The 25,403-nt window shown below is 40.5% G+C and overlaps 1 protein-coding gene across 7 annotated transcripts in view; it reads left to right on the top strand.

The window, feature by feature from the left end:
* Positions 1–25,403, top strand: part of col14a1a (collagen, type XIV, alpha 1a) — a 367,796-nt gene that overhangs the window by 37,117 nt on the left and 305,276 nt on the right. For all 7 annotated transcript variants that reach the window (XM_061953441.2, XM_061953406.1, XM_061953424.1 and 4 more), the window contains one exon: positions 23,123–23,239. In XM_061953441.2, the coding sequence (XP_061809425.1) occupies positions 23,123–23,239 (117 nt within the window). The remainder of the gene's footprint in view (positions 1–23,122; positions 23,240–25,403) is intronic.

Genomic DNA, 25,403 nt, shown 5'->3' with positions numbered 1-25,403 from the left:
CGCCTTCCGCCCGAATGCAGCTGAGATAGGCTCCAGCGCCCCCCGCGACCCCAAAGGGAATAAGCGGTAGAAAATGGATGGATGGATGGATGTATATTCCAGAGAACCAGGGTCCTCTATAGTAGACATTTGGTTTATTCATTTTGTCAGAATTACAGGAGAGCTTTGCTCCTTTTAAGAACCTTCTGCAGAAATGTGAGTGTCTCACAAGTTTTTTAACTTAATTTGTGGACCACCAGTTAAATAGCCCAATTTATGAAAAAGAGAGGACCTGAAATACTAGTATACCTATAGAAGTTGAACAAATGACTACTGACTGCATCTGAAATAAACACGCTACAGCCACACCTTATATATAAATCATATTGCGAAATGTGTAACCATCAAAAAGGAGACGACTAACAGGGGTGCCTTGAGGAATGCCTTAATAATGAACATTTACAAGATTATATACCTGTATTCTATGTTTGCTAGCATTGTTAAAATGTTTTGAGACATATGGGCGGTACATGAGGATTTTAACTTGAAAGTATTCGTACAACCTAGCTTCCCTGGCCTGCTGACATCAACTCCAAAACTGGACAGATCAGCTTTCAGGAAAAGAGCGCGGATGAGGGTATGTCTACAGTATATTAATTGATGAAAATTGGGCTGTCTGCACTCTCAAAGTGCATGTTGTTGCCAAATGTATTTCATATGCTGTAAACCTAGTTCATAGTTGTTAGTTTCCTTTAATGCCAAACAAACACATACCAATCGTTGGTTAGAAGGCGATCGCCAAATTCGTCCTCGCTTTCTCCCGTGTCGCTGGCTGTTGTGTCGTTTTCGTCGGTTTCGCTTGCATACGGTTCAAACCGATATGGCTCAATAGCTTCAGTTTCTTCTTCAATTTCGTTTTCGCTACCTGCCTCCACACTACAACCATCCGTTTCAATACATTCGTAATCTGTTGAATCGCTTAAGCTGCTGAAATCCGAGTCTGAATCCGAGCTAATGTCGCTATAGCTTGCTGTTCTATCCGCCATGTTTGTTTGTGTTGGCATCACTATGTGACATCACAGGAAAATGGACGGGTGTTTATAACGATGGTTAAAATCAGGCACTTTGAAGCTTTTTTTAGGGATATTGCGTGATGGGTAAAATTTTGAAAAAAACTTCGAAAAATATAATAAGCCACTGGGAACTGATTTTTAATGGTTTTAACGATTCTGAAATTGTGATAATGTTCCCCTTTAAACACAGAGCGTGGTTTTTTTTAATGCAGTTTGCAATGAAGCACATTAATACAACCCCATAATGTCTGAGACGACTTGGCACAGACAACATGTTGCATTTGCATTGTACACTTTTTTATTATTTTTAACAGTAAAGTCATGTTATGTTTTTTACATATTCTAACCACAGTCATTAAGGTTATCCACTGTTTCTTGGTTTGCAGGCATCCAATGCATTTACTACTGTTATAAACTGTTTTTGATTTTACAGTGTTTTACTGTTGCTATTTAACAATTGCTTGTTGTAGTTTTCACGGTTATTTTTTACAGTGTACAATTGTCGAATGACAGGACTGGGAAAATGAAAACTCATCAGACCCAACAGTGCAGTGCTCTATACTTCTCAATGTGTGTGTGTGTGCGTATGTGTGTGAAGGTGCAATCTAGGAAGTGCAGAAGGTCAAACGCTGCAGTTATCTGGCCAGAGATTATATGAAAATGAGCTCAAAAGGCATTTGCTACCTCTGCCTCCCTCTCTGTATATACACATGCTGTTAAAGACGAGAGATTTTTGTACAAAGACAGGCGTTTGTGTTTTTGTCGTTATACATCACTACAATGGGTTTGAAGTAAAACAATACTGAAGAATCTAACTGATTTGTAGGATTTCAACTTCAACTGAAGAGGTATTGCAAAAACATGGCATTAACTATTTCGGAATTAATGACTTATACTTGTCAGTAGAGCCATCATTTTAAAAAGTTAAAAGGGACCTATGATGAATTTCGTCTTTTCTGACTTACAAATGTTGTTACAATGTTGGAAACACCCTATGACCCCGGTAGAATCACTGATGATGTGTCCGGGTTGCACCGTGAGGTGTATTATGAAACCGATCCAGTATGGCATCGCCATTGACTTCCAGGAAGAGGCTAGATGACAACCCCGAAAGAGTGGTGACAACTGGAGAGACAGTTGACAGCCCGGAAAGACGGCAACCGGGGCAGGGAGGGGTAGCATCCCAAGCTGCAGCTCCCGCAAGGGAGCACCCATATAACGCTGTGAAAAACCCTGAAGACACATTAGACCAAGATAGGCTGCCTGAGGAAACCCGTGGTGCAACGCACAGGGCCAGTACATTGTACGGCCCTGATGAGACGGAGGAGGACCCAGGCCCGGACACTCCCCACAGTGCCTGGAACCTCCAAGCACCACCGGCGCAACCCCGGGGCAGACCGTCGGAGGGGGGACGCGTGGCGTTGAGCGCTACCTGGACACAAGTCGAGGCACTGATCACCCTCTGCTGGGTCGCCCGGGAGAGGGTGTTTGATTAAGACCCGAAACACCCTATGACCCCGGGAGAATCACTGATGATGTGTCCAGGTTGCACCGTGAGGTGTATTATGAAACCGAAACTTGTGTTAAACAAGGCCAAAGTGTCAAATCATAAGGTTCATGCATTTTGCCGTGAGTTTGCCCGGTTTTGGATGCCTCTGTTCGTGGGGTGTTATAATCTGGTTAGGTTGTGACGTCACAGCGAGTTGGATGCACTTACAGTATTTGGACGTTAAGTCAAACTCTCAGCCAGAGGGGAAATAGCCCCCCTCTGCTTCAGGTTATGAGAAAACACAAAAAAAGGATAAAGTGTTATTTTCATGTAATCGTAACATGCGCACAATAACACCAACATGTAACATGCAGTAACATAAATGCTGCTAAAAAGCAGCTTTTTCTTTATGTGGCTCTGTGTCGATCGGAGAGTGTGCAAGTGTACCTAATGATGTGACCGAGTGCATCAGTCTTCCCCAGGGCAGCTGTGGCTACAAATGTAGCTTACCACCAGGTGTGAATGAATGATGGGTTCCCATTTCTCTGTGAGCGCTTTGAGTATCTAACAATAGGAAAGCACGATATAAAATCTAATCCATTATTATTATTATTATCTATATAATGTTTACAAAGTTCATTTTCGACCGTGTCTGGGAAAAAATAGCGGTGAAGACTTCAAGATATTTATTTAAAAGTGTACATCAAAAGATAAATTAAGATACTTTTGAAGAGTGCAATCTGGGAAACGCCTCCAAAAGTGCAGCTGGGATAGGCTCCAGCACCCCCGCGACCCAGAGAGGGACACACGGTAGAAAAAGGATGGATGGATGGAAACGCCTCCAGAAATTAACATCTTGCAGACAGACTCAAAAAATAGGTTATTAATGTGACTGTGGGGCAAAATTTACACCAAAGCATATCTAATACATAATAATTATCTAGATCACAGGGAAGTGTTTTAAATGTAGATTCAAATGATCACTAAACTTTAGGCAGTCAAGAGTCAATGGACATGCTTTACTGTTCCTACTGCCTTCATGTTTGTCTTCACTAATTAAAAACCATACTTTATTGGTGTAACGTCAGCCCACTGACTTGGACATTTATGAATAATCAATTTCTTTACCTTCATAAAGTTGGGTAAAATCTACAGTCATGTCATTTTGTCCAAATACTTCTGAGTGTCTGAAAATTGATTGATATATGAAATGGTTTTCTTTTCTTAATGGCAAATGCCATATTTTTGTGAAACCTCTCAAATCAAAGCTGAAAGTCTACACTTCAGAGACACCTTGATTGTTCTGTTTTAAGTCCATTTTGGTGGAGTATGAAGGCAACATCCCAACTGTGTGGACTCTAAGTTTAAGGCTATGCGATGTAATCAAATATAAATGTATGTATTGCTCAGAAGTTCTTCAGAAGAATCCATAATCCACTTGTCACATTATCTTTTTATTGATCTCTTACTCATTAATATTCAGCCAAGTTACAAGAGGAATTACATGCCTAAATAATGAATGTTTCTTGATGGATTCCTGCAGCTTGTCCTAAATCCTAAACAAATATGTACTATGTTGCCTTGTGTTTAGTTGGTTGATTTGCTAGTGGAAGTCCCTATTAAATGGTGATTGCTTTGAGATGAAAGCAGCTTTTTCCCTCCTGCTCCCACACCTCACTCGTAATGCTTTTACAACTATTTCCTCTCTTATTTTTTCATCCAGTGTTTTCCACAGTTCATTTTCTTGTCCCCCTTTTCGCTCTGATCATTTCATTCCAATTTTTTTTAGCAGTGATCACTCTTAATAAGGTCGTTTTATACATTTTAGTAAGACATAAACAATAGTTGTGGCAGTATAAATTAGACTGGGAATTGAGCTCACTAATTTGCAGCAGCACATGGGTGACCACTGTCAAATCCCTTCATTAGGTAGCATGTGATAGCCAATAATGTCCTGGTAAGCAACAACATCTGGTCAGCGGGGATTTTGGAGTGTGTGTTCTCACCATAGAGGATGTTTGTATATACAACACATATCTTCAGGACATCTCCAGGAACTCCCACTACAGGAAGGCTGTTTCACTGCCAGAAGTGTAGCAAATATGTGGTATTCAAAGTAAACAAGCTTTATGAATACCGCATCATCTTGGTGTTTCTTTAATAACACATCACACTGTGAAGTCAAAATGTTTGGCACATAAAAGCAAGGCAAACACTCAACAAGCTATTGTTTTCCTTATATAATAATTCACTATGTCTCGGCCTAGATGTTTGAGTGCTGCATTGTTTTTAAAGGTCATTCAGTAATGATCCTCATGTTTTTCTTTTAATGTTTAAAGCAAATTATATTTATAACTGTATAATAGGACAAATGTAAGGCTAATCCCATTTCTTTGTTGTTTTGCTTTTATAATAATATGACTCAATCACAAATGATTGTCAAGATGTGATGATGGGAAAGTACAGTGTTCCCTTCAAAGTAGAATACCCAAAAGGTGCAATGTCTTGAACTTCATCCATCCATCCATCCGTCCATCCATTTTCTACCGCTTGTCCCTTTCGGGGTCACGGGGTGGCTGGAGTCTATACCAGCTGCACTGAGGCGGAAGGCAGGGTAAACCCTGGACAAGTCGCCACCTCATCACAGAGCCAACACAGATAGACAACATTTACACTCACATTCACATACTAGGGACCATCTAGTGTTGCCAATCAACCTATCCCCAGGTGCATGTCTTTGGAGGTGGGAGGAAGCCAGAGTGCCTGGAGGGAACCCACGCAGTCACGGGGAAAACATGCAAACTCCACACAGAATGACCCCGAGCCGAAGTATCAAAAGTTGAAGGATGCCCCCACAATAGGTCTTCAGTTATGGCAAAAGAAAGAATGTGATGATAACCAGAAAAACAGCAAAAGGGAGACACCAAATTTTGACCTCGGTATTTGTCAAATCCTAGTTACGGCCAGTGTTGGGACTAACGCGTTACAAAGTAACGCGTTACTATAACGCCGTTAGTTTCGGCGGTAACTAGTAATCTAACGCGTTATTTTTTATATTCAGTAACTCAGTTACCGTTACTACATGATGCGTTACTGCGTTATTTTACGTTACTTTTGATGTAGTATCGGCTAGAAACAGAAGCGCTGCGGTGTCGTTCTTCTGAATCTTCCTCTGTCACAAGCCGGAGAGAAGAAAAGAGGCGCGGTCTATGTGTGTGTCTGGGTGTGGGTGTGGGGAGGGAGGCACACACGTGAGCCGCCGTTTGATATATGAAACAAAACAAAACAAAAAAAAGTTGTTTGCACGTTCAGTCCACACACAGCGGAGTAACGGAGGAGCTTGAACACCCCGCGCCATTGAATCGGTGTGTTTATAGGTGCAGACTCGGTTGTGCAAAACGAGGGTTTTAAACACATGCTGAACGTGCTTGAGCCACGTTACGACATCCCGTCGCGCACCCACTTCAGCGATAAGATTGTGCCAGATCTTTATGAGCAGGAGAAGAAAAAAGTTGTTGATGAACTATCCCGAGCATCATCTGTTGCGCTCATGACAGACGGGTGGACGTCCAGGGGAACTATAAGCGCTCACTTCATCACAGCAGACTGGGAGATGAGAAGACACGCCCCCTCTACGAGAGTCATCTTGCGCAGGTACTGACACAAGCAGTGGAGGAATGGAAGATAAAGATATCCCAGTCACACGTGATAATGCCAAAAATCAAATAATTACAGTGAATGAGGCAGGACTGGGACCACAGATAGGTGCTTTGCACATGTAGTGAATTTGGCATCACAGAAGGGAATCTTAGTCAATAGGATGGAGTGCCTCCTTGGGAGGATCAGGAAGGAGGTTTCCTACTTCCACCCAAGCACAACAGCTGCTCATGTGCTTAAGACAAAGCAAGAAATGCTAAAGCTGCCTACTCATAAGCTCATACATGATGTCCCAACGAGGTGGAACTCCACTTATATGTTGGAGCAGCAGGCAGCTATATACTCTGCATTGACCCACAACACCCTGAAGACAAATGTCACCCTGTCTGATGATGATGTGAGAGTGGCAGATGAGGTCCTCCAGGTGCTTAAACCCCTCAAAAGTGTTACATCTCTACTGAGCACTGAAACGTCACCATCTGTGTCAATGATCCTGCCACTGAAAACAAGGATTCTACAATCCATAGCTCCAAGTGTGAAAGACAGCAGCATCACTCCAGATGTCAGGCTTTATTTCACTACCTATGTTTCAAGGAAGATGATGTGCCTTCTTATGTTGCACTTGAACTTGTTTTTTTATTAATGGTCATTGGTCCAAGTTTAAAGAAAGGAAGAATGCCTTTTTATGTTGCACTGTTTTTCATTAATTATGTTAAAAGGAAAATAAAAATGCATGTCAAGTTGATCAACAGACTGTATTATTCTCCAGTGCAATAACAGTACTGAAATGAAGGCTAAAAGGGCATTAATGGGAGCTTAGAAAAATAAAGAAGAAAAAAAGAAGTAACTAAATAGTTACTTTTCACAGTAACGCATTACTTTTTGGTGTAAGTAACTGAGTTAGTAATTGAGTTACTTTTGAAATAAAGTAACTAGTAACTGTAACTAGTTACTTTTTTTCAGTAACTAACCCAACACTGGTTACGGCCCTGGTCTCAACTGTACTATTTGGAGGACAGGACTATTTATCTATTTATTATACTCTTTGTACTATATTTCCATTAACGTAAGCCAGTGGTCCCCAACCTTTTTGTAGCTGCGGACCGGTCAACGCTTGAAAATTTGTCCCGCGGATATATATATATGTATATATTGTGTTTTTATGTTGATTTAATAAAAAAATAAAAGATAAAAAAATTATTTTATTTATTTTATTTTATTTTTTTCTCCTTGTGCGGCCCGGTACCAATCAGTCCGCGGACCGGTACCGGTGGTTGGGGACCACTGACGTAAGCTATTAATAGCCTTCTTTAGTATTCAAATCATATTCTATTTAAAACTAAGTATGTACATACTATCGTCCTTGTGGTAATCATCATTGGACTGAAGCTGGGACTTTGGGTACAAAATGTTGTGCCATCCCATGTATATCTTATGTGTGCTGGTAGTAAAGTCCCTTGAATCCTTGAATTAAACATGTTTGAACTTTGACAGCAATTAACCAGTCTCCCACAGGGTCTCACGTTGCGTAACTGTTTAAAGCGGTCTGGGGTGAATTTTTCTCTTGTAAATGAGAGACAATGTTGGAAAATCAACACTGGTCGACATCTCTGTCGATATAATAAATAATGAAGTGGCCGATGCAGGGAGACATTTGATTGGTTAGACAGTTGGGTTGCCTTTGAGTGCTGCTGACACAACTTAAATTGGCGAAATTGATGATAAGTGGCCAAAATATGCTGTGTAATTGCGAGGCCACGGTTTATTATTGGGAATTGGTTGAATTTGAACGAATTGGCGCTATCAAGACCTTGCGACTAATCAGATGCTAATGTAGATACCATATGGCTGAAAGCCTAATGGCTAATGAATAGCATAAAAATTACAGACAGACAACAATTATTAAATCAAGGGGTGTCTTAAAATAGCTGACGATTTAATTCGGAGGAGTCTGATTCGACCATCAACCTCACAGTCAAATCGTCAGACATTGAACCCCCCTTTTTGCCCCTGTGGGAGTGAGGTGAGTTGAGTACCAAAGGGTGTGTTGGGAGGATGTTCCGAGATTTATAATGCAGGGCCTGTTGGGACTTAGAGGAGCCCGCCATGCCACCTTGCGCCTCAGGCGAGTCAAAAATCGCCATCGGTTTTGGTGAAAGTCAGAAATTTGACACTTACGCCCCTTCGGCTCGTAGGTGCTAAGTCTAATGAAACAAATGGTACAGAATAGTCACATGTTGGATTAGCAAACATCTTTAACAGTCAAAGCATGATCGGAACAATCCACATTTTTGTTTGATTAATACGCCAAAGTGAACCAAACACGGAAGCGCAGTTCCACTCCTTCGAATGAATGTCTGCTGCTGCAGCCAGGGAAACCCTTTCTTTCAGGGAACAAAAATTGGCACGGCACCGGCCCCGGCGGGGCTGATCAGAGGACCTCAATAAACTATCCAATCTTTACCATGTGTATTTGTTCGTCTGAGTGTTTTAGCTTTTTTGTTTGAGGTGAAAAGTCTAAAATGAGGTCTGTTTATTCGAGGGAATCCCGTTTCTAAATCTAACAACTCAGATTCGACTATAAAAAGTCTTAGTCGAAATCATCATTAATTAATTGTAGCAGTTTGTGCAGAGCGCCACTAGGTCATGGACGTAACTACCATTAAGGACACCGAGGTCATTTCTTCTGTATTTTTTTTTTCAAATGAGAAAAAGAAGGTGATGTTTCTAACCGAAAATATAAAGTACTTTGTGTAAGACACCACTTTTGCTCCTACGTCACTGTGTGTGATCTATGGTCATCGCACTGATTTGTACAGACCGCCTGCAACATAGTCCAGCCAAGGTGACTTTTACTTTCACATTTAACGTTTTTGCCACATCCATCCCAGATAATCATCATCAACGCAACATTAGATGTGTCACGGTTTGGTGAAGGTGCTTGTAGCGTGACCCCAAGGATGCAGAGAATGGCAGGCAAAATGCAAGTAAAATTAATTTAATTTTCACAGGAAGCAGGGAACAAACAATTCCAGCACGCCAAGCAACAATCTACAAAGTAAAAAGATCCAGCACTGAAGGAGGGACCCAGGTGGAACTAAATACAACTTATTAATGAGAATCAGGTGTGCTGGCAGGACATGGAACAGAAAGTAAAGATGCTTCAAAACATGGAGACCAAACAGGAAATACTGACAAAACAAGAGCACCAGGACAGGAAGTGACTCTAAACACAATTACAAAGTAGAAATAAGAGCGCTGGACAGGAATTAAAAAAAAAAAACACAGGAAAACACAAACATGATCTAACTGTCAGTAGAAAGCCTGACACAATGATGATTTTCCTCTTTTCTGATGTGTATTTAAATACATTTAAAGTTGTGGAAACTATTAAGACTGTATATACAATACCCAAAACCAATGAAGTTGGCACATTGTGTAAATCGTAAATAAAAACAGAATACAGGCTTTTGAACTTTGCGCCTATAACAATCCGGATGGTTCTTTTCTTCTTTGTTCCGGAGTACACACGACGTCCACAGTTTCCCCCAAAATTTTTGAAATGTGGACTCGTCAGACCACAGAACACTTTTCCACTTTGCATCAGTCTATCTTAGATGAGCTCGGGCCCAGCAAAGCCGACGGCGTTTCTGGGTGTTGTTGATAAATGGCTTTTGCTTTGCATAGTAGAGTTTTAACTTGCACTTACAGATGTAGCGACGAACTGTAGTTACTGACAGTGATTTTCTGAAGTGTTCCTGAGCCCATGTGGTGATATCCTTTATACACTGATGTCGCTTTTTGATGCAGTACCGTCTGAGGAATCAGTAGATCACGTGCAACTCGCTCACTGATAGTACACACAATGTTATAGTTTGCACACAAGGTTTAGCGCGTGGTATTTGAATCTTAGTAGATCAGGCCCTAACTACAATAACGGTGCAAACCCAAACATTATAACATAACAAAAACACATTGGACAGTCCAAATAGCAACCACCTCTTTGCAAGCTGCATTGTCTCCGACCATCTCCTGGGAACACAATTTTTTAAACAAAATGTTACATTTATAACGACTTTAAGGCCTACCTTGGCTCAGGGTCACTATAAATGCTGGTAGAAGCAGTTCACTAATTTAGTCACATGGGTAGTATGTGAGTCTCAAGTGAATACTTTGTGTGGATCAGCCTCATCCAGACTTTATCTCCAGCGGCCCTTAAGTAGCGTAGGTCTCAGATCTCTGCTTTAAATGGTGAGTTTTTTTTTTTTTTTAAACTTGATTTTAGTTTTATTATACCATACTTTCACTTCGTGTTGAAGTAAGCAGGGATAGACTCCAGCTCACCTGTGACTTGAGTATAATAAATGCTTTACAAAATGGATAGAGGGGTTACAAGTACTTTATATGTATGTCATTTTAAAGGGGAACATTATCACAATTTCAGAATGGTTAAAACCATTAAAAATCAGTTCCCAGTGGCTTATTATATTTTTCGAAGTTTTTTTCAAAATTTTACCCATCAAGCAATATCCCTAAAAAAAAGCTTCAAAGTGCCTGATTTTAACCATCGTTATATACACCCGTCCATTTTCCTGTGACGTCACATAGTGAAGCCAACACAAACAAACATGGCGGATAGAACAGCAAGCTATAGCGACATTAGCTCGGATTCAGACTCGGATTTCAGCGGTTTAAGCGATTCAACAGATTACGAATGTATTGAAACGGATGGTTGTAGTGTGGAGGCAGGTAGCGAAAACGAAATTGAAGAAGAAACTGAAGCTATTGAGCCATATCGGTTTGAACCGTATGCAAGCGAAACCGACGAAAACGACACAACAGCCAGCGACACGGGAGAAAGCGAGGACGAATTTGGCGATCGCCTTCTAACCAACGATTGGTATGTGTTTGTTTGGCATTAAAGGAAACTAACAGCATATGAAATACATTTGGCAACAACATGCACTTTGAGAGTGCAGACAGCCCAATTTTCATCAATTAATATATTCTGTAGACATACCCTCATCCGCGCTCTTTTCCTGAAAGCTGATCTGTCCAGTTTTGGAGTTGATGTCAGCAGGCCAGGGAAGCTAGGGTCGATAGGGGGTTTTGCTCGCTCGTCTGCGGAAACAAACTGCCGCCATTTCTTGCCGTGCTACCGAGGTCCTTTGTCCCTGAATTGCTCACACACTCCGGCAGATTCAATGGGGGTCTGGCGGCAGATTTCTTTGACTTTATCGTTGGAAATGCATCTGCTTTGAGTGTCGCAGGATATCCACACATTCTTGCCATCTCTGCCGTAGCATAGCTTTCGTCGGTAAAGTGTGCGGAACAAACGTCCAATTTCTTGCCACTTTCGCATCTTTGGGCCACTGGTGCAACTTAAATCCGTCCCTGTTCGTGTTGTTACACCCTCCGACAACACACCGACGAGGCATGATGTCTCCAAGGTACGGAAAACAGTCGAAAAAACGGAAAATAACAGAGCTGATTTGACTCGGTGTTTGAGAAAATGGCGGATTGCTTCCCGATGTGACGCCACGTTGTGACGTCATCGCTCCGAGAGCGAATATTAGAAAGGCGTTTAATTCGCCAAAATTCACCCATTTAGAGTTCGGAAATCGTTTAAAAAAAAAAAAAGGTATTTTTTCTGTAACATCAAGGTATATATTGACGCTTACATAGGTCTGGTGATAATGTTCCCCTTTAACACTTGACTATGACAAAATGTTTTATGATGGAGACAGTTTGACTCTAAAATAAATACAATTCATAGAACAGAAGACATTGTGTCCAACTTTGATGGTTGCACTCTATGATTGAACAATCTAGCAATGACAGAGTTGGTAGTAGGTGTGGTAGTTACTTTATGCAAAAGGTGTGTATTGTTGTAAACCAAGTTTATAATTTTTCTATTGATGCAACTTGATAAAAATGTTGAGAACATGCATTGGTCAGTTTGCTCAAAAGTTTCAGACACGCTTTGTTGATTCTAATGAGCAACTTCTATTGTTAACGTCCACAGCTTACAGGACAGTAACATATGTTTGCCTTAGGAGGAATTGGAAAAAGTCATTCTAATTTTGTTCCATCCTCGGCCCCCAGAGGGTGCAAGTAAAAATACTTTATATTGCAACAGTGAAAGCAGCAGCATAGCAGGAGTAAAATGCCTTTTATATCAGATAACATCAAGTCAAGTAATATTTAGTGCCATATTTTCATTTTGATGATGAACTACTACTATGTGTTTCTAATAGTCAAACACTGTAAAGCAGCTAAAAATGTACTGCCCTGCATGGGTGTTCTTGTTGTTTTTCCAGGTTATACAACATTTATTGTAATTGGTTGTGTTTATTATCTAATTACCATGTTTCAGGTTCAAGAGCAACAATGCAGAGTGCATTTTTGTGTGTCTGCAATGATCAATCCATCCATTCAAGCAGTAAACGCGTACGGGGAAGACTTTCCTGCATCAGTGACTTTGTCGTGGTCAATAATTCTAGTTATAGTGAAGTCAATGAAACCAATGAGGTGAAAGCATAACCATATCCAAAACGATGAATGAGGTGGAAGTACACATCCTCTTTCCGTTTACTGTCATCCATCTTGTCACATTCTTAGCCACACTAGCAGCAGTGTATGGAACAGTGGAGCCCTGAATGTGAAATATGTTTCAGGCTGTCTTTAACAAAGGATTGTTAAAGTCAGTCAAATCTGATGTGTTAGATTTTGTCCACAGTCGATAGATTGTCCAATTGTAAATAAGCAATCTCTTATGTGGCTTTTTCCACCTTAAAGAAAAAGGCTAAAACACTCGGACAAACAAATAAACACAATTGTGATTTGAAGGTTTAGTTACGTACTCCAATAGGCCCCGCCTGAGTCGGCTTCGCTGAGCGCTGAGAAAACAATCAAACTTGACTAGCTGAGAAAGTAAATGTCGTAACAAGGTTTCCGTAGGTCAGTGCTTCTCAATTATTTTTTGTTACGCCCACCTAGGATGAAGAAAACATTTCGCGCTCCTCCACCTTCCCACCACGACGACAAATAGTATAATTTGTTATAAGTACACCTATGCATCGCATTGTATCATCCTTATCGTTAAATAAAACAAAAAAATAAAAATTTAGATCACGTACAGTACAACAAAGAATAACTTAATTATTGTTTTAATTTGTAAAAGAAAAGCAGCAATTTGCCTGAAAAAAAAAAAATCCTTATTTTATCTACAAACATTTTTAACTGACTGAAACCATTTGATTTTCAAAGATAACATTTAATAAACTCAATAAATAATAATACATTCAAATTAATTAGTAACATTAAAGTTGGAGCCCAATAAATGAAACACTTACACCTACGAAACAAAAATGAACCCAAAAAATGTTGCAATGTTTTCTTTTAATCAAAACGAGGATGTCAGGGTTAATGGCGACAATGAGCACATTTTGTAGTGCACAGCTTTTCGAAGCAAGGTTTGAAGCGTGATACTGCATGATACAGATAAAGCATGTTCAGACTCACACCCACTGGCATGGCACCCCCCTATTTCAGAAAATCCAAAAGTGGGGATACTCTGAACTGCAGTGTAGAGAAATTCCACAGCCCCCACAGCTACAGTATCTTCTTAAGCTAACGATCTGACCGTTGTGGTCCCCGTCTTTGCTGCCACCCATCTCACACTGCACCCGACCCCTTCTGTTGGTGGTGAGCCCATTGGAGGGTTATCAGTAATACGTAAAAACAGTAAGGCTTATTGTATAACTAAGCACAAAAAAGCATAATGTACTTGATGATAACCTTTTTAATTGTCACACAGGTGTAAAAAATGTTAAGCATTGTTACTAACTAAATTGGTTATAAAAAAAACTCCTTCCCTAACATTGACAATTACAGGTAATGGCCAAATATTTAAACTCATAATGTGAATCTTCCTGGGTGATTTCTCGGATATCACTTGTCTTAAAGGGAAACTGTTAATTTTTTTATGCATTATAACTAATGCAATCAAAAGTCTGCTTACAATGTAACCTACAGGAGTCGCTCTATTTTGTCTATAAAGTGCTTTAAAAAACATCGAAACACCTCCATCAACGTTTTATCAACATGCTGTGAGTATATATGTAATGTAATAACAGGCACATTCATAATAGCATTTATTATTTACATATTTTGATTATTTTAAGCATACGGCGGCGCATACATTTCAAAATTGTTCGCTTTTTCCCTCACTGATTATTACTCACTCCAGACTTCATGAGAGCCCAAAACATAATACTACATCACTTACTGTACAATGTCTGCTGTCACTAGGATGCCAATTACTAGCATGTTGATATATTCCCGTTTAGATGAAGAATGACATATAATCCTCACAAAGAAAAAGGGGGTAAAACCAAGCGTCTTTCTCGCCATTTCCGAGGCTAAATTGGATGTCAGAGTTTACCAACTTGTCAGATAATGTCTTCATCCTTCTACTATCAAGATGAAATTCATTATTTATGATGTAGACTAAACCTCCACAAGCTCTGAGGCGAAAAAGCAGCTCACCAGCTCAAGACTTTAGGAGCAACAAGCTTGTTTGCTCTCTGTGAATCCATCCATCCATTTTCTACCGCTTATTCCCTTCGGGGTCGCGGGGGGCGCTGGAGCCTATCTCAGCTACAATCGGGCGGAAGGCGGGGTACACCCTGGACAAGTCGCCAGTGCTCTCTGTGAATGCACCGCTAAAATGAGTTTGTCTGTGTTAGCGCTTATAATAATAATATCACTAATAAATTGGTCAGTATTCAGGTCACGACATGTAAATGGAGTATTGTATTTATTGTTATTTACTATATGTCCCCAACGTTTTTGTAACTGCGGACTGGTCAACGCTTGAAAATCTTTCCCACGGACCGGAGGGGGGGTTATCGTATTTATTTATTTTTAATATTTTTTTGGTCATAAAAAAATACAATCATGTGTGCTTACGGACTGTATCCCTGCAGACGGTATTGTTATATATTGATATGTAATGTACAAACCCCGTTTCCATATGAGTTGAGAAATTGTGTTAGATGTAAATATAAATGGAATACAATGATTTGCAAATCCTTTTCAACCCATATTCAATTGAATGCACTACAAAGACAACATATTTGATGTTAAACTCTTAAACTTAATTTTTTTTTTTCAAATAATAATTAACTTAGAATTTCATGGCTGCAACACGTGCCAAAGTAGTTGGGAAAGGGCATGTCCACCACTGTGTTACATGGCCTTTCCTTTTAACAACACTCAGTAAACGTTTGGGAACTGAGGAGACACATTTTTTAAGCTTCTCAGGTGGAATTATTTCCCATTTTTGCTTGATGTACAGCTTAAGTTGTTCAACAGTCCGGGTGTCTCCGTTGTGGTATTTTAGGCTTCATAATGCGCCACACATTTTCAATGGGAGACAGGTCTGGACTACAGGCAGACCAGTCTAGTACCTGCACTCTTTTACTATGAAGCCACGTTGATGTTACACGTGGCTTGGCATTGTCTTGCTGAAATAAGCAGGGGCGTCCATGGTAACCGTGCTTGGATGGCAACATATGTTGCTCCAAAACCTGTATGTACCTTTCAGCATTAATGGCGCCTTCACAGATGTGTAAGTTACCCATGTCTTGGGCACTAATACACCCCCATACCATCACAGATGCTGGCTTTTCAACTTTGCGCCTATAACAATCCGGATGGTTCTTTTCCTCTTTGGTCCGGAAGACACGACGTCCACAGTTTCCAAAAACAATTTGAAATGTGGACTCGTCAGACCACAGAACACTTTTCCACTTTGTATCAGTTCATCTTAGATGAGCTCAGGCCCAGCGAAGCCGACGGCGTTTCTGGGAGTTGTTGATAAACGGTTTTCGCCTTGCATAGGAGAGTTTTAACTTGCACTTACAGATGTAGCGACCAACTGTAGTTACTGACAGTGGGTTTCTGAAGTGTTCCTGAGCCCATGTGGTGATATCCTTTACACACTGATGTCGCTTGTTGATGCAGTACAGCCTGAGGGATCGAAGATCACAGGATTAGCTGCTTACGTGCAGTGATTTCTCCAGATTCTCTGAACCCTTTGATGATATTACGGACCGTAGATGGTGAAATCCCTAAATTCCTTGCAATAGCTGGTTGAGAAAGGTTTTTCTTAAACTGTTCAACAATTTCCTCACGCATTTGTTGACAAAGTGGTGACCCTCGCCCCATCCTTGTTTGTGAATGACTGAGCATTTCATAGAATCTACTTTTATACCCAATCATGGCACCCACCTGTTGCCAATTTGCCTGTTCACCTGTGGGATGTTCCAAATAAGGGTTTGATGAGCATTCCTCAACTTTATCAGTATTTATTGCCACCTTTCCCAACTTCTTTGTCACGTGTTGCTGGCATCAAATTCTAAAGTTAATGATTATTTGCAAAAAAAAAAAAAAAAAATGTTTATCAGTTTGAACATCAAATATGTTGTCTTTGTAGCATATTCAACTGAATATGGGTTGAAAATGATTTGCAAATCATTGTATTCCGTTTATATTTACATCTAACACAATTTCCCAACTCATATGGAAACAGGGTTTGTAGGAACCAGAAATATTAATTACAGAAAGAAACGACCCTTTTGTGCAAATGAGTGTGAATGAGTGTAAATGGGGGAGGGAGGTTTTTAGGGTTGGTGCACTAATTGTACGTGTATCTTGTGTTTTTTATTTTGATTTAATTTACAAAAACAAAAACATTTTTTATTTTTCATTTCTTGTGCCGCCTGGTACCATTCGATCCACGGCCCGGTGGTTGGGGACCACTGGATTAGAAGACTCCATTGTAGGCAGATTTTATTTATGTTTATTTACAAGTTAGAATGCATTAAAAATACATCTGTTTTCTTGTCTCTCATAATGATTGTGAATGATAGGCAACATTCCAAAATAAGTGCAGTTCCCCTTTTAAGGCTGGTTCTTCTTTTGGATCAATCCACTGAAAGCAAAACACATTCAATAATAATAATAATACATATTTTGATGGTCATGAACCTGACCTTTGTATTTTTGAAGAACGCTTTGTTTAACTTTAGAGGCATTGAGCACAGACGGAAATAATAGTTAACAAGGGACCCTTTAAACAAAGACGATCAAGTGCAATAATGGAGGAATTCTAAAGACAACTAGTAGAGAAGAGCTGGTGAAGGAATGTGCAGGAAAGTGTTAAGTGGAAGCAAATTAATGAATACATAAAAAATACCCTTAGTAGATTAGAAAGCAAACATTTACTGACCCACCAGAAATGACAGAAAACGTTCTTTTTAGTTGTTCAATCCTCCTGCACAGTTTGAAGACTACGCTTATTGGCCTCCTTTTAAGAAAAACACCTTTGAATGAATAGCGCCGCACAGCGAGAAAAACACATGCTAGATATTGTTTTTGAAGGCATGTCTTTAATTATCCCCACACAATGGGCCTTTGTACTGTTTGTGTAAGTCCTTTCATAAACCCCTCTGACTACTATACAAAATGCCGCTAAGCAATAGTCACCAAAGTCCTTCTTAAGAAGATGGTCTTTAATTTTACAGCGTGGCATGAGGTTTATGCTCGGCTCAGTCATGAGCAAGATGAGGCCACTTCCGCTGATGTAACTCTTGCCAATAAAAAGCTGTAGTTGGTGAAATATATGACTGAGCTATATACCACACGCACATATTGTATATAACCACTGTTTATTAGGCACAAGTCTCATCCATCTTGGTCGTTTCACTGCACTTTTCCCACCAGCTTGCAAATGCATCTTGGCATATGGAGAGGACGAGAGTGAAATTTTGAGTGTTGTTAATATTTTGTAGGTGGCAAATGTGCTGACCTGTGAAGAGCAGTTTAAATAGGAGACCCTCACATTCAGTCAGCAGGCACATCTATTAGTTTTATTATATCCATATTCATTAATCATATTTACTGCCTCTTGAATCGACTCAATATACAGACCTTGACACACATTCAGAATTACAGAGCATCACGGCCGTCTCATTCAATTTTCACATTTGTTAATTATAATTCGTTGTGTGTAAGGGTGCGTTCTTTGACATGCAAAGGGAAGTTAGAGGTTATCGTCGAAATGATCATCCAGTTATTAATCTCCTGCCAGCTCCATTCAAACTCTATCAAGCACACACACCAAACGCTACCAGAGTGACAATATTCTCAGTTGCGGTGAATTATTCATAGTCTTATTGTGAAGAAGTGTAATTATGCACTTTTGTATGACGCATTTGAAGTATTTTATAGTTGACGTGATGTGATTACCTGAGGACTGCAGTGAAGAAAAACTGCACTACTGCATTCTGTCTCAGTAATCGAATAGCGTGTGCTTAAGAAAAGATCATATGAAGGACAAGAACCCAAACTAAAATATGAACTGTCACCTCCTTGAAACCATAGTTGTGTCATGTCTGTGTGATCATGTTTTGTTTTAGTCATGTTCGGTTTTGTTTTTGGACTTTTTGTTTTGTTTTGTCACCATAGCAACCCATTAGCTTTCACCTGTCACGCCACGCACCTGTTTCACGTTTTGAGTCACGCACCTGTTTTCATTAATCATGTCGGTAGTATTTAAGTTAATTGTTTTCAGTTCGTCGTGCTGGCGAAATCCCGGATTCATACCCCTGTCACACTTTTACCTCTGCGCACTTCATAGTCCATGCCAAGTACGTTTTTTTAGTTTATTAATGCCACAGTGTTTTTGTTTAATTGTTCAAAGTTTTTGCCCACGTGCAAGTCTTTTTGTTTCGTGAGTCAAGTTTGTACATCCGCCTTGAGCGCGCTTTTTGTTCCTTTGAGTGTTATAAATAAGTATAAATAAATATGTATTTACCTTCACACCATGACCAGTCCAGCTTTACTTGCATCTCGGGAAAACAAACACACCATAGTCCACGTCTTGACAGAAACAAAAAGACTTGCACGTGGGCAAAAATTTGGAACAATTAAACAAAAACACTAACTGTGGCATTAATAAACAAAAAAAACTTACTTGGCATGGACTATGAAGTGCGCAGAGGTAAAAGTGTGACAGGGGTATGAATCCGGGATTTCGCCAGCACGACGAACTGAAAACAATGAACTTAAATACTACCGACATGATTAACGAAAACAGGTGCGTGACTCAAAACGTGAAACAGGTGCGTGACGTGACAGGTGAAAGCTAATGGGTTGCTATGGTGACAAAACAAAACAAAAAGTCCAAAAACAAAACCGAACATGACTAAAACAAAACATGATCACACAGACATGACAAGTTGGGTATGAAAAAGTCATGGTTTTAAACTATTCATACCTGCATTAAGTTTAAAGGCAATATGTATTTTTCTTTAGTTGAGTTCATTAGTAAGAACACCTGAAGGTAGCATTTGTGTATTGCAAGAACCCATTACATTTTGGTGCAGAAACATGGATCCGTGTTTCCCACATGACTGCAATCTATTTGTGGCAGTGGTGAGTTAGACAGTGGACTGACGTAATGACACAATCGTCGATTTTGCATAATTGCCGATTTGAAAAAGTGAGTAAAACACAAGAAGCAAAACAAATATGTTTAGAACCACAATATTTCTTCTGTCTTGTTTTCGTCCTTGTTTTTAATGTCACAGGACAAAGCAGCCTCTAAGGCAGTGGTTCCTAACCTGGGTTCGATCGAACCCTAGGGGTTCGGTGAGTCGGCCTCAGGGGTTCGGCAGAGTTTCCGCCGCGGAGGTCAAGACACACCCGACTCATCGTGTAAACAAAAACTTCTCCCTATCGGCGTATTATGGATACGGCAACAGCAGAAGTCACACTGATTTGCAGGTGTGTCATTTGTTGTGAGTTCATGCACTGTGTTGGTTTTGTTCTTTGAACAAGGTGATGTTCATGCACGGTTCATTTTGTGCACCGGTAAAAAAAACATAAATTTGTCTTGAATTTGAAAAAAACAAAAATTTTTATTTTTCACTAAAGAAGGGTTCAGTGAATGCGCATATGAAACTAGTGGGGTTCGGTACCTCCAACTAGTTTAAGAACCAATGCTCTGTGGACAGGGGCGCCGCTAGGGATTTTGGGCCCCATGAAAAGCATCTTTACAGGGCCCCCAACACAGTGTCATTATTTTTTCTGTATTATAATTTCATCATCATTAGGGGCCTCTCTGGGCCCCCCTCCATCATGGGCCCCTAGAATCCGTCTCCTTTACCCCCCCTTTTCAGCGCCCCTGCCTATGGACTTTCAGAGAGGTAAGGGGGCGATAGCAGTACTTAGCAATACATGCTTTCGATTCAGGGAGTCCAAAAGTCCTCACTGTATTTGTCGCTACTCGCTTTTTTGAAAAAGCCTATCCAGACGGCTCTGATTACTCGCTAAGTATACAAATTCGCTAAGTTGGCACCACTGATCCCTCCTCCTTCGTCAGATATAATGTGCTTATAAGCAAAGGCAAACATCTAATGTTATATTTGTTTGTGGTGGTCCAAATATATTTGTGGTGTGCTCCCACAAATAAATTAATGTATGGGAATCACTGTTTGTATAGGAATTTCCAACATGGGTGCAGTGTAGGGATTGGCCATCGATCAGTATCGACTAATTTCATTGTGAAAAAGTATGTTATCGGCGAAAAACGATTATTGCTTTTCAATGCTAATCACAAAAGTTGATGCCAGCTGGTTGACACTGTATTTATTGTTGGTGCCTCAGCTGGCAGAGTCACGCAACAATGCATAATGTAATAATGGTGTATTAGGTAATAAATGTTCACCTCATTTGGTAATAACGCCACATTGTGTTCATCTGATACATTTTGTAATAAGCTTTGACACATTTTATAATAATATATAAATAAAAAGCCGGAAAAGGGTGGAGTGCCATCTCCGGGTTGGGGAGGAGACCCTGCCCCAAGTGGAGGAGTTCAAGTACCTCGGAGTCTTGTTCACGAGTGAGGGAAGAGTGGATCGTGAGATCGACAGGCGGATTGGTGCGGCATCTTCAGTAATGCGGACGCTGTATCGATCCGTTGTAGTGAAGAAGGAGCTGAGCCGGAAGGCAAAGCTCTCAATTTACCGATCGATCTACGTTCCCATCCTCACCTATGGTCATGAGCTTTGGGTTATGACCGAAAGGACAAGATCACGGGTACAAGCGGCCGAAATGAGTTTCCTCCGCCGGGTGGCAGGGCTCTCCCTTAGAGATAGGGTGAGAAGCTCTGTCATCCGGGAGGATCTCAAAGTAAAGCCGCTGCTCCTCCACATCGAGAGGAGCCAGATGAGGTGGTTCGGGCATCTGGTCAGGATGTCACCCGATTGCCTCCCTCGGGAGGTGTTTAGGGCACGTCCGACCGGTAGGAGGCCACGGGGAAGACCCAGGACACGTTGGGAAGACTATGTCTCCCGGCTGGCCTGGGAATGCCTCGGGATCCCTCGGGAAGAGCTGGACGAAGTGGCTGGGGAGAGGGAAGTCTGGGCTTCCCTACTTAGGCTGCTGCCCACGCGACCCGACCTCGGATAAGCGGAAGAAGATGGAAATTTAACAATTTTTTGCATTATGTATTAAACCATGGGTGTCAAACTCTGGCCCGCGGGCCAAATTTGGCCCGCCGTGTAAATTCACTTGGCCCGTGAGGTGATATCAAATTAACACTAGAGCTGGCCCGCCGATTATATACAACGATTATATACAACCACTAATTCTCATACTTGCCAAACCTCCCGGGAGACTCCCAAATTTCAGTGCCCCTCCCGAGATTTGTAACGTCCCCTTTTCGTCCAGTCCAACGAGTTCTGGCTCAGTTACATAATATGTGTGGCTTTGGCACGCACACACAAGTCAATGCAACGCATACTTGATCTTCAGCGATACCGGTTACACTGAGGGTGTCAGTATAAAAACCTTTAACATTGTTAGAAATATACGCCACACTGTGAATCCACACCAAACAAGAATGACAAACACATTTTGGGAGAACATCCGCACAGTAACACAACATAAACACAACAGAACAAATACCCAGAACCCTTTGCAGCACTAACTCTTCCGGGACGCTACAATATACACCCCCGCTACCTCCAAACCCCGCCACCCCCACCACACACACACACACATACAGATACACACACCTTGTAGCGTCAGGTTCCAGGTGTTGTGTCGGATAATGCACCCCCGGCATAGAATGCACCCCCTGACGGGAGTGTTATATCAACTAAAGCCCACTCTTAAAGTTTCCACATGCAAGATTGAATCTATTTAAAAAGTTATTTAATAAGAAGCCAAAGTGCAAAAACAATAATGTTAGTGTTGGAGGAGTTGTGAATGAATGAAATATGAAATCTGTGCTGTTTGATATTGTATTTCCGTGTATCAATTGTGTAAAGTTGTAAACCTTTCTCTGGAACACATTTGATCCAAACTATCTCATTTGTAATCTGGATGTGTACTACATTGTTTAACTTTTTTTTTTTTGGTCAAAACAATACTGCCATGCATTGTACTTTACAGTAGATGGGACATTCTGTAGACCAACAGTTAGACATGTCGGCTTATGAAAGTGACACAGATTTGATTCCCTTGACCGGAATCAGTAGTCTGAGGTTTCCCAAATGTGTCACCAGTGGTGTGTGTGCTGGGTGCCTCCTGAAGTCAAATGTGTTGCAATGCAAGCAAAATGTGTTTATGACACAACAACAAGTCTTTGTCTGAAATGTTTCGCCCATCGTTGCCGTCATTTCAACCTGGAAATGCATCATCTATCTTTTTGTCCCTGTTAGGTTCTCTCAGACACTTACTTGTTTTCCCTGTTGGCTAGGGGCACTTTAATTAATATCCGAGATGGTTAATCGTCTCATGATTAATTTCCCATGGTACAATCACTGATTTGAATGTGTTTCCTTAGTTCCAGCTCCAAAGAGGCTGCGTTCCAAAGCAGTGAACTCAAACACCCTGCTTGTTGCCTGGAAGGAGCCCAAAGGAGACTTTGATAGTTACCTGTTCCTCTACAACAGCATACCAGGTAGGATGGATTTATTGTAAAAGACAACTCCTATAAATGCACCTTTAAAAACTCTCAGAACTGTCACCACCAGAGGAAAAAAATGTGCTATGCAAATTGGAAATGACTCAACTTTGAGGAAGAATATCTCATTATTACTTAAATTTTCTGTATGTCAGGATGGATAATGTAATTTGCTTCTTATCTAAAGTCCTCCAAGGGATTACACTGTTGAGAAACATGGCAATCTAAATCTTGGTTCTGCATCTCTTCCAAGTTTGAGAAAAGGACATTTAAGACTGTATGTTATCTGTAAGTAGGTTTAAAAGTATGGAAAGTAGCATCTTTAAAGTGGACGTATCATGATTTGAATCTACATTTAAAAGGGTACTATGACTTTTTGTTATACATTTAAAACACTTTATTGTGGTCTACATCAGTGTTTTTCAACCACTGTGCCGCGGCACACTAGTGTGCCGTGAGATACAGTCTGGTGTGCCGTGGGAGATTATCTAGTTTCACCTATTTGGGTTAAAGATATTTTTTGCAAACCAGTAATTATAGACTGCAAATGATGTGTTGTTGTTGAGTGTTGGTGCTGTCTAGAGCTCCGCAGAGTAACCGTGTAATACTCTTCCATATCAGTAGGTGGCAGCCGGTAGCTGATAGCTTTGTAGATGTCGGAAACAGCGGGAGGCAGGGTGAAGGTAAAAAAGTATCTAATGCTTAAACCAAAAATAAACAAAAGGTGAGTGCCCCTAAGAAAAGGCATTGAAGCTTAGGGAAGGCTATGCAGAACGAAACTAAAACTTAACTGGCTACAAAGTAAGCAAATACAGAGTGCTGGACGACAGCAAAGACTTACTGTGAAGCAAAGACGGCGTCCACAATGTACATCCGAACATGACATGACAATCAACAATGTCCCCACAAAGAAGGATAAAGACAACTGAAATATTGTTGATTGCTAAAACAAAGTAAATGCGGGAAATATCGCTCAAAGGAAGACATGAAACTGCTACAGGAAAATACCAAAAAAAGAGAAAAAGCCACCAAAATAGGAGCGCAAGACAAGAACTAAAACACTACACACAGGACAACAGCAAAAAACTCTAAATAAGTCAGGGCGTGATGTGACAGTACACCTACTTTGAGACAAGAGCTATATTGATGCATGCTTGTTTATGGTTTAAATTCATATCCAACATTTGCGACAACAAATTTTTACTGTCAACTGAGTTTCATTTTTTAATGATTTCTACTGGTGGTGTGCCTCCGGATTTTTTCAATTAAAAAAATGTGCCTTGGCTCAAAAAAGGTTGAAAAACACTGGTTTACATAACATGTAATGGTTGTTCTTTGGTCAAAACATTGGATAGATGATGTTTTACAGACCATCTTCAAGCCGCTTTCTGACTGTCTCTTCAGGATGCTCCATTTTGTGGACGGTCTTATTCACATGCCTCCACTTTAACTGTGTCAGCTCCTCGTCAGCCATGTTGTAGTTTTTAACGCTTCCATATCGAGTCTACTGACAAATATAATTCAGAACTATACGCTACTTTGTATTAGAAATGGCAACAGCAGAGGATGCATCTGCATGCATGAGCCAGTCTGCCCCACAACAAGAGGATAAAGTAAAATAAGGCGTTCATTGACTACAGCGTTGGACGACAATGGCGGGTTCGCGCAAAGCCCTTCGAGTAAACTCCGACCATATATGAAAATATCTGCTGACGTCACACTTGGGTAAAACGTCACAAATTGGGCAAATTCCAAACGGCTCGTTTGGAGGAAGAATGAAGGAAGGCAAGATTGTTTTATACATATCTCTGCCATTTGATTTCACATTTTTGTGACTTATACAGATCCTAAATATACAAAAACAGGTACCAATAGGTAAGAAAAGACGGTTTCCCATAATAAGTCCCCTTTAAAACACTTCTTTGTTGTCTAGATCAGGGGTCGGGAACCTTTTTGGCTGAGAGAGCCATGAAAGCCAAATATTTTAAAATGTATTTCCGTGAGAGCCATATCATATTTTTTAACACTGAATACAACTAAATGCATGCATTTTTAAGTAAGACCAACATTTTTAGAGTATAATAAGTCTCTTATTCTTTTTTAACATTGTTGTTCTAAAGCTAACCAATAATAAATAAAATACTTCTTACCATTAATGCGA

The sequence above is a fragment of the Nerophis lumbriciformis genome, linkage group LG04, assembly GCF_033978685.3.
Source record: "Nerophis lumbriciformis linkage group LG04, RoL_Nlum_v2.1, whole genome shotgun sequence".
Taxonomy (NCBI): Eukaryota; Metazoa; Chordata; class Actinopteri; order Syngnathiformes; family Syngnathidae; genus Nerophis; species Nerophis lumbriciformis.
The sequence above is the reverse complement of the archived record's forward strand: the minus strand, read 5'-3'. Positions and strand labels throughout refer to the sequence as shown.